The sequence below is a fragment of the Mesoplodon densirostris genome, chromosome 18 (assembly GCF_025265405.1).
Source record: "Mesoplodon densirostris isolate mMesDen1 chromosome 18, mMesDen1 primary haplotype, whole genome shotgun sequence".
NCBI classification, from domain to species: Eukaryota; Metazoa; Chordata; class Mammalia; order Artiodactyla; family Ziphiidae; genus Mesoplodon; species Mesoplodon densirostris.
The window spans coordinates 47,783,447-47,803,893 of NC_082678.1; the positions used below are offsets into that span (position 1 = coordinate 47,783,447).

The 20,447-nt window shown below is 54.1% G+C and overlaps 1 protein-coding gene across 2 annotated transcripts in view; it reads left to right on the plus strand.

Annotated features, from left to right (window-relative positions):
* SMG6 (SMG6 nonsense mediated mRNA decay factor) overlaps positions 1–20,447 on the plus strand; it is a 232,781-nt gene that overhangs the window by 204,513 nt on the left and 7,821 nt on the right. For both annotated transcript variants that reach the window (XM_060082915.1, XM_060082916.1), the window contains exons 14-16: positions 6,109–6,285; positions 10,007–10,153; positions 19,499–19,652. In XM_060082915.1, the coding sequence (XP_059938898.1) occupies positions 6,109–6,285; positions 10,007–10,153; positions 19,499–19,652 (478 nt within the window). The remainder of the gene's footprint in view (positions 1–6,108; positions 6,286–10,006; positions 10,154–19,498; positions 19,653–20,447) is intronic.

Genomic DNA, 20,447 nt, shown 5'->3' on the forward strand with positions numbered 1-20,447 from the left:
CCCCATGCTTCCTTCCTTCCCTCTGAGCCTGGCTTCCAGACATCTCAGTGGTGTCAGGCAGAGTACCCCTCCTGTCTCTGAGCAGAGTGAGGCAGCGAAGAAGAAGAAACAGAATAGCCACTCATTTACTTAGCACTTTCTGAGCCCAGACACCTTGCTAAATATATGATATGCATTATCCCTTTTAAAAAACTTGAGCCAAGGCTCAGAGACATTAAGTAACTTGCCTAAGGACACACAGCTAGGAAGTGGCAGTTAACACTTGAACTTACATCTCTGACTAGGAAGCCCAGGCTCTTGACCGACCCCCTGTATTGCCTCAGCTTGCCTCTTCCCAGAATGGACCTGTTTTTCCATCTGTACTTACCTTCTCACCACCAGTGTATGCTCCACATCTCCTCTGTTCTCCCAACTCTCCTCCCAGTGTGACCATAATCTCCCTCTCCGTACCCCTACCCTTTGGAATCTTCAATAAAAATAATGGAGTAGCCTCTCCCCCACCCCCACCAAATCTTCCCACCTAACCATTTGCCAGTTCCCACCCCCCAGGACACTTAAGGCCAGTGCGTGCGCACGTGCGCACACACACACGGTGGGGGGAGGTATGGGTGGGGCTAGCAGGCTGCCATCCACTCTGAACAGGCATCTGTGCATTGCCAGCTGATTGGTAACAGCCCACATTGCCTCCACTAAGAAGAAAACAGCTGTTGGGACCAGACACGTGGAATGGTATAGCTACTGCGGGGGCGGGGGGGTTGGCCGATGATGTTAGCATTTCATCTTGTGACCCACTGACCCCTCAACTGGCACTAGGACTAGGGATGGCTGAGTCTGGACATTGGGATCAAAAGTGACTGAGGGCAAGGCTGTGCTTAGCTGCCTTGAGAAGAAATGCAGTCCTGCTGCTGCAGGGACGGGGAACAAGTGACCCGCAGAGTGGATGCCCTTGGGCAGGATACCTGGGGCTTGTCAGGATGTGTCTGGCACAAGGATCCATGCCTTTTTTCCTTGTCCACTTTGTCATTCAGTGCCTGCCAGGTTCTTCCTTTCTCTCCCCTCTGGCCTGTGACCCTCTCAACAAGTCAGTGCCAGTCGTCCTGATTCATCTAGGCTGGGAGTGTCTGTCTCCCCATCAGAAGCTACTGCCTCTGTCTTCAGAGTGAATGTGCATCCTCGTGGCCAGCTTCCCTCCTGCCTGGAAGCCCCTCCTCCAGGAATGTGAATAAACTGTTTCCTCTGTCCTCCAGCTCCAGAGGATTCCCTGTGTCTGAACTTCCATTGGCAGACCTCTTCTCAGGCTGACCCACCCTTGGCCACTACAGAATCGTCCTACCCACCCTTCAGTCTCCTGTGAAGGCGAGTCGTGTATAACTAGAGGTTCTCAGTTTGTGAAAACACTTTAGTCTGAGTTCAGTTTTCTTGTAGCCAATCCTGTAGGCTGGGCTCATTAGAGATGATAATTAACCCATTGCTAATGGACCTCAGAAGCCAGCCAAGCAGCCTGTATTGTACCAGGATTGGTAATGGATTTGTAGGCTATTTTAAGATTTCTTAATAATTTCAGCAAGACTTCACTTTTCTGTCTGCATCTTATTTGCTCTAAGGACGTTCTATAAAATTAACGAGCTATAAAGTTTGATTGAAGGTTTCAACAAATATGAGAATAATTGGCACCATTTAGAGAAACAAGAAAAACAACCTGTAAACTGGAGTTTGTAGGGGAAGAACCCATGTGATTTTTCTCTGTAACCAGAGCAGCAGTAGCAAGCAGGACTTTTTAAACCAGAAAATAATCAAACTGGCTGATAGTGCAAATTTAAATTCTGACTTCCCCAAACCAAAAGTTCAGAAAAAGAAATTTTGCAAAATCTAACCAGTCACTGTAGCGTTTGTGCCTTCCAGGAGGCCTGTTTGAATAGGGACCCAATAAAGATGGAGTGAGTCCATCATTCCCTGGAGCTTGCATCCAGAGGCCTGCTTCATCTCTCTGACCCCTCCTCCTGTTCCCTGGCTGGGTCAGAGCTCTTCTCCCTTCCCCATGGCTGGTGTGAAGTCTTGCCACTTAACATCCGTCTGTGGTACCTGGTGCTCAGTTCCTTTTCTCTCTCTCTCCCTCCGCCACCTTCCATAAGACTGCTTGGACCTCTTTTTCTGTTCCTTCCTAGGCATTTCTGCCCAGGCTGGGCTGGTCCTCTGCCGAGTGGCTGTGGAAAGTCACCAGTTTTCAGAAAACAACATTCTTTTCTCATCCACCGGCCCACCTAAGATACCCCAGACTGCCTTCCCTCTTCTCTCCTGCCCTAGAGGTTTCTTCCTGCTTTCCTCAGGACCCAACCTTCCTCTGGGTGCCAGCCTCCGCTTACCATGGGCATGCTCACTTTCTCTCTCTCTAAGGAACTGAGCCTGTGACAGGCCAGGCTCCCACATCGCCTCGCCACATCTCACTTTCAGTTTTCCTTTATGCTTGGTTCTTTGCGTGTGGACCTGATCTGGGTGGTAGCTGGAGCCCTGAAGCTAGAGGTTTCAGTTCCCGCCGATGGGGCACACTGCCTCAGATGGTCTTCAGGGGGAGGGAGAGGGGCTTTCTCTGGGCGCCTTTCTTTCAGCCCGTCCCTGACCTACAGCCCCAGTCTTCTTTCAGAGCTGACTGGACCATCAACTTTGCAGCTCCCAATGGTCTCCTACACAGTGAGTCTCTCCAGAAGGACCGTGACTGCCCCTGAGAAGGTGCCGGGTCTCAGGTTACCCGGGTGTTCCCGGCCAGCAGCCCTTTTCCTCAGCTCTAGCCCCTGTCCAGCCCCACCTGTTAACAGCCCAGGAAGGAGGCCTCTGCAGCCCAGATCCTTCTCCTCTAGAGAATCTAGAATTTGCCCAGAGCTACAATGTACATACCACTTACATTCTCTGTTTTTCATTGATATAGAATGGAAAAATGTACTCATGAACAGAGCTATTGTGGGGATTATGTCATAGACTTCATCTGGACTCCTTCCTCTCCGAGCCGGGAGCCTAGCTTTAACCCCTCTCCTACCAAGAAGTCCTCCTTGGCCAGAAAGAGATCATCTTGGAGTTAACTCTCTGTGAATGGTTTAAAGGGCGTCTTCCTTCATGATATCCCTTATTAACCATATTCAAACTGGGTTTTTTTCCCCCAATTCAAGTGCTGGAGGCTTTGTCTAGGAGGAATCCACCCGCTGGACTGATTCCTCCCACCTGAGAGCAGAATGCTTCAGCAGACAGGCCAGCAGGCTGGAGACCGAGGGTTTCTCTGTGCCCCGGACAAGCCCTAGACTTTCTGCCCCTCAGTCCCCGCATCTCCTCAGTAGCTCAAACCCCATTCCTCACTCCACTGTGCACTTTGAAACCTAAGGAGACCATACAACGTCGGCTATCCTCCTTGCTAGTTGGATTGCAAAGGCAAGGACACTCTTCCAAGAGGCTGGGTGACTTTTCTCTCCAAACATGTAGAATTCTTTTCTACACCCCACTCAGAGACCCCGCTGGATCAAAGCCCTTTTGAGAATCATCCAGGAGTCCCTTTGCCCTCAGGGAAGAACTGATGGCCATAGCGGACAAAATCCCCCGGAAATCAGGTTCCTTCCTTCCAGAGTGAAAACTAAAATAGGGGGCAGGGGCCCGGGGAGGGAGGTGGCACTCCTTTTTGTTTTGGTGTCCACGTGAATAACAGCTCCCCCAGATCCTCTGAGGATGTGCCGCAGGCAGGTTCAGGATGTCTGCATCCCTGGGTCCTGCTGTGCCCTGGAAATCCCCGTCTCCAGGAGACCCACGTCCACACATGTGGCCTTTCTCCCCCTTGGCCAGAAATCACACTTTCTTCCTGAGCCACTCAGCATGCCATGCAGCCCATGCCCTAACAGCAGGAATTCTGCCCGCCTGTCAGCACACACACCCATGGGCACACTCGTCTCCTGGGCAGATTTCTGCAGCACACTCAGCAGGAGTGCCAGCGTACCTCTCACCATCCAGGTGGTGCCAGGGACCACTGTGAGGTTTTCCTGTGTCCTCCTCTCACCCCTCAACCCCCACCTCCTCTCCGTTCAGTGACAACAGCCTCACACCGAAAAGGAAAGTCCTGGACCCATTACATAATTCTCCATAGTGCAAGCAGTAACTGGGGCATAAGGTCAGAGGTCACAGTGGGGTCAGGTGGCTGACACACACTGTAACCGACAAGGTGGTTAAAATTAGACCACTGAGAGGAAACTGGCAGTCTTGTGGAAATGCAGAAGTTTCCTCTGCAAGTGAGAGGCTGGGGATGCAGGGAGGCCACTGTGCGTGCTGCCTGCCAGGCTATTACTCATTTCAGCTCTGTTCTTTAATGCCTTTTAGCCCCTGCTTCTGTATTTCTAGCCTTCCTCATCACATGTTTGAATACACGCGATGGAACCCATGGTTACCTGCCCTGGCCCAGCAAGTGCTTCTTTCCTCCTTTTAAGCACAGCGCTGGGCAGGCACCCCAAGCTCAAGACAGCTGTCCTTTCCTAAGCCTGTGCTGGGTAGCTGAGCACCTTTTGGCTTAGCCTCTCAGGTGGTCGACGTACTTAGCCTGCGATTCAGGCCTCAGTTGTTATCAAGGCCATTGGTGGGGCAAGGGGGGTGGTCCACTCCGAGGTTGGGAGAGGTGGCAGAGGACGGAGTCATGGGGCGCAGGGTTGACAGTTGTGTGCTGCACATTCCCTGGCCAGCCGGCTGCCAGAGGGGAGCTCACTCCCACGTCTCCTGGAGGACTTGGGTCGCAGCGGCCTCATCTGCCCCCTCTGGTACCCAGCCGAGCTTCCCTGTGCCTGTCAGCCCTTACTGCAAACCTCCCGGGTGCCCTGCTTGTCCTTAGCAGCCCCTGCCAGGGGAGTATGAGATGTAGTCTCTGCCACCAGTGGAGTTATCATCCAGGCGAGGGCGGTAACAGATGCACCTGTGAAACAAAGAGCACGCAATCAAAGACAGTCTCCAAGTTAGTTACTTTACTGTGTGCTACAGCCAGGGAAGTCCCTGTCACGTGACAGGATGGGAAGCATGGGGTTTGGGGGTGGGGGGACAGGGGCTAGAGTCAGTGATGATGGAGGGGCTGCCACCCTGTGACATGTCTGGCCACCGAAGTGTTCCCCTATGGGAACGGCCTTCACCACTTGTGAGCTCCAGATCAAATGGGCCCCTTCTCCCTTGGTGAGCGCCCTCCCAGAAGGGAGGGGAGGACCCCAGAGACCAGGGACAAAGAGTGGGGCATGAGAAGGTGCAAAGCAGGTGGGTTTACAGGTCTCGCAGGAGAAGGACCCCAGACAGGGTGGCTATGGAAACGTTCTCTGAGCCACTTACAAATTTGATGATTGCTCAAGATACTGAATTTCATTTCAGCTAAATCAGCCCCAGCTTCTCTGACAGCACTGGCTTATGTGCTGACGTGGCCACATGGGAGCAGGATGGCCTAAACCCCTGGAGGAGCAGGGCTTGGTGAAACCCCCCCCCACACACACACCTGCTTTGCCTGTCTCCCTTCTCCTGACAATAATTTCCTGCCGGACCCCAGTCTCTTCAGTGTAAGAAGCTCTTAGGTGGGGCAGGAACCTGTCATGGGAAACCCAAAATGACCTGAGTGAAATGAAACAGCCAAGAAAGCCCTCATCATTCATTTCACACTCAGGCTGAAAGTTCTCCTCTTGGGAGTCTGGCAAGAGGGGAGCTGGGGGAAGAATGGAGAGCAGCAGTGAGGGTACCAGAGAGCTATGTTCCGTGACAGCCAATATTTTACATGCCACCCTTCCTTCTGTCAGCGAGATACCAAACTTGGAAGACTTAATTTATTCTTTTTTCAGATCAGGACTTGATCACAAGAAAGGTGAAACCCCAGAGGACACCTGTCATGGGTCCTGGGGTTCTCTGCTCCCCCAGAGGTGACCTCGGGGGAGACGGTGCTGTCTTCCTTCAGAGGGTCTTGGCCCTCCTCACCTCACACGCACGCACTCCCGCTCACTCTCTCCGCCTTCCCTGCCCAGTGGACACATTTCTCGTGTGCCCCGCAGCCAACAAACAGAAAGTCTCTCATCTTCCCTTTCAGAAAACGCTGTTTTTCTTCTCCCTCTCGCCCTGTAGGTTATTGCAGCCGACTGCAAAAGGGTCACAGTGCTGAAGTATTTTCTGGAAGCCCTTTGTGGACAAGAAGAGCCTCTGCTGGCATTCAAGGGTGGAAAATATGTGTCAGTGGCACCCGTCCCAGACACCATGGGAAAGGAAATGGGAAGCCAAGAGGGAAAACAACTGGAAGATGAGGTACAATGCGGGAAGAGCCCGCTGTGGCCGAAGGAAGGCTCCGCCATCCCCCCAGCGCTGCTCTGCCCGGGCTTCGGCCCCTCCCCCTGGTTATTTACGACCACGCAGAGCGGTGGCGATGGTGGCGTGTGACCAGCCAGCTTCTCACGAGTGCGCTCTGCTGGTGCCCCTCCTGCCAGTCCCGCCGCGGTGCCCCCATCTCGCTCTGCTACGAGTTCCAGATGCTTCTTTTTAATGTGGCAGTGGAGGAGAAGGGAGGGAAAGAAAGAGTTTAATAATGTGCAGCTCTGGAGGCTTAGGAAAGGGAGTTGGGGGGGGGTGTTAGGGTTCAGGCCGAGGATCAAGTTTATGGATGTGTGCAGCTCAGTGCAGCACAGGCCTGAACTGCAGCCTCCAGCACACGTACAGGAAGAGCTGACATTGCCGGCCCCGTGTGGAAAATCACCCCCTCCCTGGCCTACCCTCCCTCCGCTGCTCCCTCCCACCCTCCCTCCTGCACATCCTGATGTGATTAAGGAATTCTCCTCTTGTTTGTTTGCCCTTGGTTGTTCCTGTAGCCCTTGCTTCACTCCAGACTGTGTGTGTGTGTGTGTGCGTGTGTGCGTGCGTGCTCATGCCAGCCTGAGTGCCCACCCCTGCCAAACCCCGCTGACATTTGCCTTGCCGTACATGTATGTATCTTTCTGGGGGTGATCGTTACTGTGGTTCTGTGCACAGTGGGTTTGTGTGTCAGTGTAAGTGGAACACTGCTGCCAGCTTCCCCGCTGTCTGTGGGTTCTGAGTAAATGTGAGTGTGGACGGTGCCGGTGCCTGTGTGCGTTTACTGTGCTCACTGTTGCTGCCAGCTGCCCTGCTGTGTGTCTGGGTGTGGGTGTCTGGGTGTGTGTGCACACAGAGCTCGCTTTGCCTGCTGGTGGACTCTTTCCTTCTTTTTGCCCCACGGTATTATAGACAGAGGGGTCTTAGGTGGGAAAGAACATGGGACTCAAGGAAGGGACGCAAGCAGCGGTAGCCAGAGGCCAGGTCACCCATAGGCCAACACAGTCATTTGGCCTGCAGCGGTCTCAAGCGCCTGGTGGAGCAGGGTGGAGTGTGGGGATGAAATCAGCAGCAGGCCAGGGAAGCCAGATGTCAGCTGGAAGCTGTCGTTGGTGATCTGAAGCAGTGATAGAGTGGCCACCTTTGGTTCAGAGTCTTCAGAGCAGCAAAATCTTGGACGGGCTTCATTAGAATAGCTGGAGAACCCCACCCCACCCCTGATGACACAGGATAGAGGTGGTTCCAGGGGTAAAGCTGAGCCCATGATTCCAGACTCTCCAGATGAAACCTGGGCAGGGAGTAACGGGAAAGAATGAGCTGTCAATATGGGAGGAGACAGTGGGGTTGCTAAAGCCATCGAGGTGTCCAGGCTTCAGGCAGGACGGCGCAGTGCCACCCAAGCCCTGGGCACCGTGCAGGGAAGCGTGGGTGGGGCAGCGCCCTGATCAGCTCTCTCACCCGCGCTTCAAGGCTGAGGCGGGCGGCAGAAGGTGAGCAAGCTGGCTCTCCAGGGTTGCTGCAAGAGATGTCCCCTGGCCCAAGGAGCCTGCAGGGCCAAATCCAGGGAAGCAGGCGGTGCCCAGAGGGAGGGGCTCCTCCGCTCTCACAAGGAACAGACCAGCTCTGGGTCCCAGATCTTGGCTGCGCCACGCTCTCTCCCTCCTTCTTAGGCTTATTGACCAGACAAAGGTTGTGACCCATGCCATGCTGCCCACTTCTTCCTTTTCCCACGAGCCTCCTGGGTTCCGTTATGTTAGTGGCCCCTGGGAAACCCTGCTCACCCTGGTCTGTGTAATTTCACAACCCTGCACTTCCTCGTTTGCTATGAGAGCTGAGCCAACCTCAGACAAGCCTCGCTGACCCTCTTTTGACCTCAGTCAGGCTCAGTCCAAGCCCCATGATAACCCCGTGTATCCCTGGTCAGAGCAGGCAGGGGCAGTGTCCCCCACAGACCAGCCAGGGACCCTACTCCACTCACTCTGGTCCAGGTTAACCCCACGAGCAGGAAGTAAATGTGCAGAGAGAGTCTTCCTCCTTCCCACGGCCTGGGCCTCTCTGGAAGTGGGCCCTGTGACACGAGAGCCTGCGCGTTGTCAGATGAGTGCTGACCGTGGACAGCATCCCGGACCCCGGAGACCTCTTAGGATAGTGGCAGTTCCGGCGCCATCCCGAGATCCATGTCTCCTATAACTGCAAGACGGAGTCCCTTGAGCTGATTGGGAGAGGAGAGGGGAGCTGTTTCTTCAGACGTCGTTCTTCATGAGCAGAGCAGAATCCATTTCCTTAAGGATGCTCCCAGAACACCTGTCTTCCCACCCCTAGATTCTACTCCTAAGACAGGGCATCACCGGCTCACACGCTCTTGCTAAACCACTTTCCGCAGAGAGTCCTTCTGAATAGCCTTGAGATGGACAGTTAAGAGGGGAGAGAGTCTGTATGGAGCAGGATCCCTGTGAGTCCGTGGGAGGCCTGGCAAAGGGCTGGGTCTGGGCTTACCATCTAGACCCAGGACCGCACCTGTGCTGCTTGGTCTTTGTGGCAGGAGCACAGACTTGGGAATCAGACTCACTAAGGTTTGAATCCCTACTCTGCCACTTACTAGCTTCGTGACCTTGAGCAAATGGTTTACCTCTCTAGACCTCAGTTTGTTCATTTATCAAATAGGGATGATGATAGCATCTGTGTACAGGCTATTGTATTACATGAGTTAATGCATGAAAAATGCTTAGCCTGGTACCTGGCCTCGTAATAAGCACCCAGTGAATGGTAGCCGCTACTGTCATAATCAGTGGCATTATGATCACCCAGTTATCATTCAGACCCAGGAATCTTCTCCTACTAAGTCAACCCCTATTACCCGTGCTAACCCTGTCCCTCAAAGGAAGCTCTCTTGGGCAGCTGCATGTTCTCTACTGACCAAGGCCAAAAGTGAGAGAGTGAGAAATGGAGCCTGGGACCACCCGGGGAGTAGTGGCTTCTAAGAGCTGAGGCTGCAAGCAGGGAGGTGCCATCCCTGGGGAAGGCTCCACCAGCCTGGCAGGAGACTCCTTAAGCTAGCCAGCCATCTCCCAGTCTGTGCAGGCCCCCAGAGGGCAGCTGAGCAAGGTCATGGCATGTGAATTCCTATCATGGGGCCCCCAGCCCCCGCACCGCCAGGCTGTGGTCTTAAAAAGAAACCAGGGCAAGGTCTGCTGAACTACAGCATCTGCTCCCTGATGCTGCCTGGGACAAGGGAGCTTCCATGGCTAACTCCCAGCTGTTGGCCAGAATGATTCCTATCCGATTGCTAGCATGAATGAGACTTATATTGGGTGGTTTAACTTTATCTGTTGTTTTCCCCTTTGGTGAATTTCAAAATGAAAATGGGCCCAAAGTTTGACATTTTGAGTGTGTGCAAAGAAGGAAGGGCTGTGAAGGGCATGGAAGTAGATAGGGTGTGGATCTGTGAGTGTGTAAGAGGAGGGCCCTGGAGCGCAAAGGGGAGCAGTTGCCGGGGGAGAAGGATGACAGCTTCCGTCGACCTGCCTCTGCCTGAGCGGGGGCAAGCACACGCCCTGGGGCCCTGTGCGTGGAATGGTCCAGATAGGCCTGGATTGGGACGCAGGCGGGACGGAAGGGTGGGTCTGGTCTGTGCTGTGGGCTCACAGTCTCCTCTCTCCCCTGGCCTGCACCACCGGCAAAGGAAGAGGACGTGGTGATTGAAGACTTTGAGGAAGATTCGGAGGCTGAAGGCAGCGGGGGCGAGGATGACATCAGAGAGCTTCGGGCCAAGAAGCTGGCTCTGGCCAGGAAGATAGCGGAGCAGCAGCGTCGCCAAGAGAAGATCCAGGTGGGGCCTGCCTGGGGAGGGTGGTTCCCGTGTGGCTGGTGGTCTGTGTAGGGCGTGAGGGAGATGGGAGTAGGGATGAGCAGGACCCTCTCACTCAGGAAGTCTTGCAGTGTCTGCACTGGTTCCACCACCTGTTTTCCTCCTCTGCCACTAAATTCTGGTTTGGTGCCTGGAGTCTCCCTCCTCCGGGGATGCAAGCAGGGCCAGGTTCTTCTCAGAATCTGCTGAAAACTTCTCCCCCAGTGATGATCTATGAACACACACCACACATACGCAACCTTTCACACAGTTTCAGGGGTTTCAGAGTTCCCCTGAACGTTGTCCAGACACTCTCGGAAAAGCCGTGGATTCTCCGTTGAGAACCCCTATTCTCAGGGGGAGACGGTGTCATGGCCACAGTCTGCTTGTCTGGATTCCCACCGTAATGGCCGAGCCCCTCTGGACAGCACACTCTAAACCCTAGGGAGAAGCTACTCGATCGCCACGTAAGGATTCCTGCACCATCAGCCCTCTTGTGGACCCGTACCTTCACTTCCAACAGGCTTTTCCTTATGGCTCTCCCAGGTCTGACTCTTGCACTGTAAGCTCACTTCTTCTCATCTAGGGCGCGGGGCAGACGGGGAAGAGCCGGCCATGCTCCCTGCTTTCAGACTGACTGCATACGTGGGGAAGCGTCAGTCGTCTTTAGGAATGTCTCTTTTCAGCCCTCTCTTCAGCCACCTCTGGCCTTTGGCATGGAGCGTAGTGCATGTGGTCAGGCCGACCTGATCAGGCTGGGCTCCGCCACTTACTAGCCTTGTGACTTTGGGCACACTGTTTAACTTCTCCCAACCTGCTTCCTCGTCTGCAGAGTGAAACTGGTGACAGCACCTACCGCCTGGAGTGGCTGTGAGGCCCACAGGAGCCAGTGCACGTAAAGCAGCCAGCATAGTGCACGGCACACCGTGGTCTGACAGCAGGCTGACCGCTCATCAGACAGAGCCCTGCCCGGGAAAGGGGAATGGATACCAGCTGGGACCCGTGGTCCTTTAGACGTGTTCATATGGGTCTACCAGTTGGAATTAAGCCTGTGCCAGCATCACTGCCGTTGTGGTGTGGCTGCCTCCTCCACCCTCGCGCAGTCTGTGTGAACCTCTGTCGTGGCCCTCGAAGCTTCGTCTGCAAGCTGTCTCTCTTCCTGTCCGGTAGCTCTTTTCTTCCTCACCATCAGTCTTCCCAAAAGTTCTATCCATACTACCACCTCCATTTCTTGACTCTCAGCCCAGCAGTTACAGAGGCGATTGCATCAGAGGTCACCCAAGTACCTTTGTCGGGTCTTCATCACACTTGACTTCCCTGTAGCTTTGGACCCCAAAGCCGCCTCTCTCCAGCCTCACTTCCGCACACGAGGACCTTCGTCTCCTCTCTGTCTGGCGACCACCCCACCCTCCTGGGCTTCCTCACCACCATTCTTTACTTGGTCTCCTCCTCCCTTTCTCTTACTTCTTAGTCTCAGCACATGGAGTTGGCCCTCAGTAAGTATTTTCATTCAGTGAGTTCATAGATGGTAGTAGCGAGAGCATCATCTTAAGTTCCTCACTGGCTTTTAACCCCTCATGCCTGATTTCTTATCAGATCCTATCTGTTCACTCATTTATTCCCCCCCCCCTTCTCCATCCCCATTGCCACTACTGCTGTTCTGGTCCAGGTACTGACTGGATTGTAGCCAGCAACCCTGCATTGCACAAGTCCAGGGGGTCCCCCTTCCCCTGTAGTCTGTGAATGCAGCTCCTGGAGTTGTGTGGTACACGGTCTGCATGCCAGGCTCCCTGCCTGCAATGCATCTTAACGTGGTTTCATCGTTCTCTCCCCAAAAGAGCCACTCCCCTGCTCAGGAATCATCAGTGCCTTTGCTTGGCTAATAAGGTCGGGTTCCTTACTATGGCATCTAGGGCTTTCTCGTCTGTTCCCAGTCTGTTTTCCCAACCTCTTCTCCCGTCCCCTATGAGCCCTCACGAGCTATATGACATTGGGCAAATCATTTAACTTCCCTGAGCCTGTTTCCTCATCTGTCAGATGAAAGTGGTAACAGCAACTCCCTCAGAAAGACAGTGCACGACGCAAAGTGCCTGTCCAGACACTCCAGCCCTCCTGCCTGGACAACACTAACCCTCCTTTCTACCCGCTGTCCCCAGACAGCTCTGCCCTTTCCCACTCTCACGTCTTTGTTCCTGTTCTTCGCTCAAGCCCGAGTACTCTTTTTCTGCTCCACATTTCCTGTTACCTGTTGAAATTCTATTCTTCCTTCAGTCCCCAGATGAAACCCCATCTCCCCAGTGAAGCCTTCCCGGATTCCCCCCAGGAGGAATTCATCTCTCTGCTCAGTGTTCCTGTGGCACTGATTTATACCTCATTTGTGAAACGTATATCACGTCTCAAATTACACTTATTTCTGGACTTGTTCCCCCCGCCGTACTGTGAACTCCTTGGAATCAGGGACCGTGTCTTCCGCTCAATTTAGTAAATGGTGGTGAGCACCTACCAGGCTGGTGGTGAGGGGACACGGGAGCGAACCAAGAAAGTCCCGTCCCAGAGTGTCCACTGGCGTGGAGAAGTCAGTGATTTGAAGTGTGAGCGAGCCTTGTGACCAAAGGGAAGTGCAAGATGCTGTGGGAGCGTGCACCAAGGGGACATGGCCTTGTCTCAGGCAGTGTGTTCAGCCCGGCCTCTCCAGTGACAGGTGGTACCTGACAGAGTCCTTGTATGAGACTTGACTTCCGGTGCCCGCAGCTGCTCCTGCCCCGGAAGCTGGTTCTCCCTGTCAGCTCCCTTGGAGCAGGCTGCTCAGGCCAGGCATCAATGGCCTGCTGTGGGCCGTCCGGGCTGGGGTTGCTGTGGCCCCTTTAAGAACAGGCCCCACGTGCACCGCTGCTGGCGGCCCTGCCTCCTATCAGCCTTCTTCCTCCAGCCTCACAGCCACAGGAGGATTTCTCAGCAGAGGAGAAATTCCCCCCTTCCCTTCTCCCCACCCCCTGTTTAATGCCCGGGGCCCTTCACTTCCATAATTCTTCATTTTCCAGCCTTGAACGTAAGCCAGACACATCTGTCTGGCCATATGCGTGAACCCTGGAGTCTGTGCCGAGGTGGCTGTAAAACAGGGCCGGTGAAGGCCCTTCTGGGAGAGCACACACATGTGTGTGCCCTCGGGCCATTGGCTCCCTGCCCAGAACCACGGGGCTGCAGTGCTCCAAACCCATGTTAACCTCTTCTTATTTTCCCTCTTTTTGTTTAATTTAAGGGGGGAAAATCCCAAGGAAAAGGTATAAATTGTCCTGGGAGTGGGGGAGAGGCTCCTAGCTGGAGAGGCCATTATTGTTGGCAGGTACCTGGGTCACACTAATACAATAAGGAAGAGAGGAGCATCGGGTGAATTAAGATCGGAGAGATGGGCTGTAAATTACTGTGCTCCGAACTCCATCGGTCTCCAGGGGTGTTAACCGAGAGGTGTAAGGCACGTCCCCAGCTCCCAGCGCCTTTTACAGATGCAGCAAAACAGGAACCACACATGTTTGGGGAAGGGGATGTGAAGGTGGGGTTGAAAAAAATCTTCCCGGCCCCCATGCTGGCTGTAAAGTCCAAATGAGATCTGGGGCCGTAGCCACACCCCCACTTCCCCGCTCCCACCGAGACCCCCGGGCCTAAGCTCATCTGTGGGATGGGGGAGGTGAGGCCTGGCCTCCCTCCGCAGCCTGTCCCTCCCTGCTTCCGGTGTTGCACAGAGGCTGGTGAGTGGGGCCGACTGGAGGTCAGAAAAGGGGTGTGGGCAGCTCTCAGGACCTGTGCAGCTGGAGCCTCGGCGCCCAGGCAGGCCTCGGATGCTGGGGGCCAAGTCCGCCCACCCAGGGCTTCAAGGCCGCACTCTCCGGCTCAGCCCAGGCTTTGCCTGTTGCCTGAGACAGCTCTTCATCTTGTGCTGGTTGAGCCCACCTTGCTGCTTTCCTCCCGAGTTCTTTCCGTTCCCCTTGCCATTCTTGAGAGGCGTCCAGAGACCAGGGCAGGGTACATGGTTTGCCTGGGATACTGGTCAGGAGTGTTTCTTTCCCAACCAGGCCCTCAGGGCAAAGCAGCCACTGACCACCGTCCTCCTCCGGGCTTGAGGCGTGGCCTCTTGGCACCTCACCCTGGCCCTGGCCCTGTGAATCCCCACCTCCTCTCTGCCTCCACGAGGCTTTGCTGTGATTTGTGCTGCTGTCGGGCGGGGTCAGGTTTCCTGAGCAGTTGCAAACATCCCACCTGAAACATAACAGGCTCTTCCTCTGGCCACGGCTATTGTTTCCCTCGGCATTATGGCCACAGTCTTGCTCTGTAGCCAGCAATGACATGTGTTCTGAAAATAGCTTCACTCCCCTATCCCCTTCCCGCCCACCCACCCTCCTGAAGATGCAGTCACTCCTTTGTGGTAGCCCCAGGAGTTTCACTCTAAATATAGCTGCAGCCCATTCATATTGCCACCCAGCTGGGGTGGGGGGGCGCTGTGGAACAATGGGGCATGCACAGAGCCCCCCACACCTGTATGGAATCTAGCGGAAGGCAGACACTCAGCCCTGGCTCCTAGCTGTCGGAGACAGGGTGGGAGCCAGCGCACTACCAGGCCAGGGGCACGTTCACGCCAGGGCAGGAAAGCACATCAGCCTGTGGGGCCAGGCGGCCACCCTCCCCACTCCAGCACATTCCAGAGCTTGCTCCAGCCATTCTCACCTCCCTGGTTCCAGCAGCGTCCACGGGGTCCTGTCCTCCTGCAGAAATGCTCAGGCTTTTGGCTGGGATACCCTTAGGCGGCTGCTTGTAGCAAGCTCGGTGGTGTCATACTTAGCCCTGCCATTCCCTGTCTATCTAGAAAGGGCAGTAAGAAGTAGCAAGCAAATTGTCATAATTATAACCTTGAAAAAGATAGCAAGTATGTGTTAAGCTTTGTGGTATTGACTTTGGATATCCAGAGAAGGGATCCTAAGCAGAAACTTTCCCATGAGCAACCCACCCCAAATGAAGATGCTAACAGAAACCAGTGGCTCTGCCTGCTTTCTATAGCAAATGCAGAATCTGTGCCCTTTGGTTTTTGCAGCTCAAGAAGGAATGCCTGGGACTTCCCCGGTGGTCCGGTGATCCAGTGGTCCATGCTTCCACTGCAGGGGGCACGGGTTTGATCCCTGGTCAGGGAACTAAGATCCCGCATGCCGCGCAGTGCGGCCAAAAAGAAAAAAAAAAAAGGGAATGCCTGTCTGCACTGCTGGTGGTTATCTCACCAGCTATTCCTATTAATATTTCATTTCCATTTTTCCCTTTTTTGTTTTTTAAAAATACCTCTACATAGTTAAAGAAAAAAGGGGAAAAAACCCAAAACACCAAGAGTGCCACGAGTTTTACAATAGAAATCAGCAGTGCACTGCCTCGCCCCTCCCCAGCTCCGGTTCTGCTCCCTAGTGGTGTCCCCAGTCAGTCACCCACCCTGGATGTATAAAAGATGAGAAGTGGAGTCGGGCAGAAAGAAAGGAAACTGAAATCTGTTAAGTTACTAGTACATGTATCAGGCATTTAGCTAGATACTTGCATATACAAGATGAGGGTGGAAATTTGCTATGTTACCAGACTTCTCATTTCTGGTGAAGACATTGCTCTGGCCAAAGAGGCTCAGGTATAAATGATTCCATCACCCTGTAGAGGGAAGGAAGCAGCTACACTCCCTTTGGAGCCCTACACAGAAGGAAGACCTAAGAAGGTCTTCTCTTGATCTGGCTCTGCTTTGCGATCTGAGTTCTTCAAGTTCCACAACTGCCGTGTGAGCTAACTGCAGACCTTTGTCATTCTCAGTGTCTCAATTTCCAAAAGGGTCAAGCATCCCCCAATCATTCCCACCATCTAGAAGAAGGAACTTAACCTGTGAAAGAGCCCTTCCTGGGGACCCAAGCCTGTTAGCTTCCTCATCAGATGTTACTGTGGACTGTCTCTTTCCCAGTTCCCCACCACCTTGCTCAAGGATGCCTCCGTCCTTCAGAGAAAGTTGGTTACTTAGCGCCTTCCAGAAACAGAATTAAGTTCTTTTCTTCTTCACACTTTGTGACTTTATGGTCCGTATTGCCACTGGTCTGATTCAACATGTCCTTGCTTTCCTAGGATTCCCAGCTCACTGTCCAAGGACCACTGTGGCCCAGCCTTAGCTGCAGTGAGAAGGGTTCCTATGGAACTCTCCTTCCGGGTCAGCACACTTGACTCCAGGCCAGGGCCAGTCCGTCTGAATCACAGCATTCCAGTTGCGCCCCCCCTCACCCCCACCAGAGGCTTCTGCAGCTTTTTGCTCATACAAACAAAAATAAATCTCACTACCGGCCTCTGAACTCCACAGCAGCTTGCTTCCCCCTTCTCCCCAAGCATCCCATGGCTGTGAGTGGGGACTTGGCGCTCTCCCCACCGACATCACTTTTTCACTCCCTGCGCATCCTGTGTCCTTCTCTCACCGTGCGACCCAGAGATCAGAATGGGACGTGACGGCCGGCACAGGCGCCGTGCACAGCTGCCAGGAATCTGACGGGTAAAATCTGGAAAAGTTGGGAGGGCAAATGCTAAACACACACAAACACACACACACACACACACACACACACAGCGCCACTCAGAGAGGGCCGGAAACACCGACACCCACAGACGAGGGGCTGCGGATTCCCAATCCTTCCTTGTCTGCCATTCTTTAAAGGGGACTGGGCCAGTCTCCTGACCCAGGTATGACCCCCCAGAGTCCCACTGGTACCCCAAGAGAAGGGGGAGCAGCTTCAGTGAATCTCCTGAGACTCCAGGAGGGCATGTGGGGAACAGGAAGCAGTTGTGCAGTGACTCACTGGGCAGAGCCAGGTTAAGGGAAGTTGTCTGCGGGTGTCCCTGGGACCGGATGGTGGCAGCACAGCTCTGGCCACCCTCATCAGCTTGATCCCGCCCACCCCTGGGGAACCAACAAGGCTGCCACCTCCCAAAAAGGCTGTGGCCTCTGTTCACCTTTCTGGCCCTGAGCCAGATCTCAGAGAACTCAGACCGCTAGCGCTTCCCTGGACCTTGCACCTAGATTTTTCTTCCATCCTGTCATCAAAACACCCAGGCAGGCTCAGCCCCCCGCCTCCCTCGGCCATCTGGCCTAAAGGCCCTCCTGCCCATGGCCAGCATTTACGGAAGGGTGGTCTGAGGTCTTAGGAGCTCATTGTTCCCACAGGGTAAAAGGGGCAGCCAATGCCACGTCCTTAGAGTCAGCCTTAGGGCCAGAGGATCATTTATGGAGGCAGGAAAACTAAGATGTGAAAGGGGTCTGAGCGGAACGGTGGCAGAGATGCTGTGCTCAGGCCCAGCCGGCATCAGGGTGCGTCCTGCCCCTTCTCACTGAGAAAGACAGAGGTTTAGGGGCCTATAATGCCAAGAGAAACGTTCCGGGCAGTGGAAAGGCTGGACAGAGAGCGCTGAGACCTGGGAAAATCAGCAGCAGGACTGCTGATGCTCCCTCTGTGAGGAGAGAGACGGGAGAGCTCACTAAGCCCGAGTGGGGACCGCTTCCTGTTCTCACAAAATGCCCGCGCCGTCCCACGTGTTATATATCGATCATCTCAACAAAAAAATAGGTTTTTTTTTAATGCCCAAGTTGAGTTCGGTAGAACGTGTGTCACCCTCTAGTTGGCAGCCCCATGGGGAGGGCCAGTGACCCACCTCCCCTGGGAAGGTGGCCTGCAGCAGAGGTGCTTTCCCTTCATGAGGTGAGAGCCGTAAGACTTCAGCAGGCAAGCCCTCCAGCTGCGTTTCTCATGCCTGCCAGCGTCCTGTGCCTTCCACCCGCTGTGGTGGCAGTGGCAGCCGTGACTTACTCATAGGGAGAGGTCCCCCGCAGGTCACGGCGGAGCCACCCCCGGCATTCAGAGGCATGCCCTTTCAGTTTTACTGTCACTGCCAGTGAAACCTGATCACCTTTTTCACTGACTGTTAGTGGCCAGGGCCCAGCCTGTGGGCCCCATCTCAGTTGGCACGCACACCTCCTCCCCTGCTCCATGCTTGTGTCTCTGTCCCTGCAAGTTGGTGTGTGGCAGGAGGCCGTGGGAGGGCAGGACAGGGCTGGGACCTGCTCGCCAGGCCCCTACCGGGTTTGTCTCAGTGCCCTCTGGCTCTGCACACAGGGAGCACACTGTCTGGGCAGATGCCCGCACATCAGTCTGCTTCTTGGCCATGGTCCCCAGAAGAGGAAGCAGCACAGTAGTGACCATGTTCTGTAGTGACAGGTGTACCCAGAGCCAGTCTCAAAGAGCTGCCGCCACACAAGGCCCTGGCGGACTTGAGAAGATTGGGCTTTTTACGGATGAGCATGGAGCTTCCCTGGAAGATGTGAACATCTGTAAGACTTAACAGGCGCTAGGCCGTGTGCCTTCCGAGGTGTGGTGCCCAGACCACTGGTGCTACATGAGGGGTTTCTTCAATGATGCATAGAAGACATTCTGACTCTTTATTGCGGAAATGCCGCTTGCGCTGGTAAACATATTCCTAGGCTCTCAGACTCCTGATACCACAGATATTATTTGCTAAGCCACAAAAACGAGCTGACGTAAAGTCAATTTAAAGAAAAACATCAAGTAAACAAGAGTACAGGTTGTACAGAATCGTGGCAAAGGAGTGCAGGTAGAGCACAGAAGACTACTGTTTAGGGATCACCATGCTGGTGGGGGAAGATGGTGACGATTCTCATCAGTCTGGATGGTGGTCTTTGCACATCCGTGAGTTGGGTCCTAAACCATCCCACCATGTGGGCTCCCGCCGATGTGGGACACTTCGGTGTTAATGGTTAGTTGTCAGCATCACTCTTTTTGTATAGACTTTGAGTTTATTCTTTTTCTTTCCTGTTTTTAAGTACACAGTGAAGTAAATTGAAATAAATTCTGTTTGGGATACACATATACGTAAAAGTGTCTGGGTTGAGAAGTACCCCCTGTATATGCTGCCTAGATAACGAGTGTGAAGCCACTTCCATATCCAAGGAACCTAACTCTCCCTTGCTGATTTTTAGCCCAAGGTCTTACTTTCAGAGACCCGTTATTTTTAATAACCATCAAGGTCCCTTCTCAGTCCTATGCGAGGGTTTTAGTCACGCCTGTTTCCCCAAGCCATTTGGTCTACACTGATTTTTATTGAAGTGCCTTGCCCAGCCCTCGGGCCTGTCCCGACAGGGACTGGCTGTTTCTCTTGGGGGGGAAGGGGCAGGATGCTGACACACCGTGGACTCAGGGCCCCGGCTCGCCCACCCCTTGCCTACTCACTCACTGGCTCACTCACCGTTCTGTGTCCCTGTAGGCTGTCCTGGAGGACCAGAGTCATCTGAGGCAGATGGAGCTCGAGATCAGACCCTTGTTCCTCGTACCAGACACCAACGGCTTCATTGACCACCTGGCCAGTCTGGCACAGCTGCTGGAGAGCAGGAAGTACATCCTGGTGGTGCCCCTCATCGGTGAGTCAGGCCAGAGCAGCCCTGCATGTGCGCAGTAACCCCCTCTACACACATGCCCCGCAGCCTGGGGGCCAGGCAGGCAGAACCCTGCTGTGTGTGTAAGACAGGATTTGCAGGGAAGTAGGGAATGTGTGGGGCAAGGAAAATTGTTTAATAATCAAAGCAGTTCAAATTATTATGGCTGATCCATGGCTTAAACTGCTTGAGCAAATGGACTCCTGTGTCCCAGCAACCAGAGGCTGCATGAGCCCAGCCCTTGTTTTTATCCTTATAAAGCTTGCAGTAAAACAGCAAAGCTGGTTCCCGTTATTGGTAAACACTCAGCCCTGGCAGATAGCGGCAGTGCTGCTGGGTGGTCTGGCAGGGAGGCTGGGAGGGTTTTGAAGTGCTTAGATGCCTTTGGTCTGATTGTCTTGTAGCTTTTCATGATCGTTCTGTTGGTTCGAGGTAACATTCTTCTGGCCAATGTCACCCTAAGGCCAGGCTGATGGAAACCCTCCAGAGCAAGCCCTTGGCTCACGCGTGTGGATTCCTGCCACTTGGGCTCTTACCACTGTCTGGTCATTGGTGCTGGTACAGGGTCAGCATCTCAGGACCCAGCTAGCTTGCTTCCACCCTCAGGCCAAAGGAGCCCAGCTGGGCTATCCCCAGAGGGCTGTCTGAGGTACCTCTGGTTCTGGGAGCCCTGTGGTGGGTCAGCTTCAGGATGGGCTTTGTGTTCTGGGCTCCGGGCTGCTGTCTGATGTACCTGATAACAGCTAATATCACTGATAGCTATCCTGTGGAGGGAGAGTA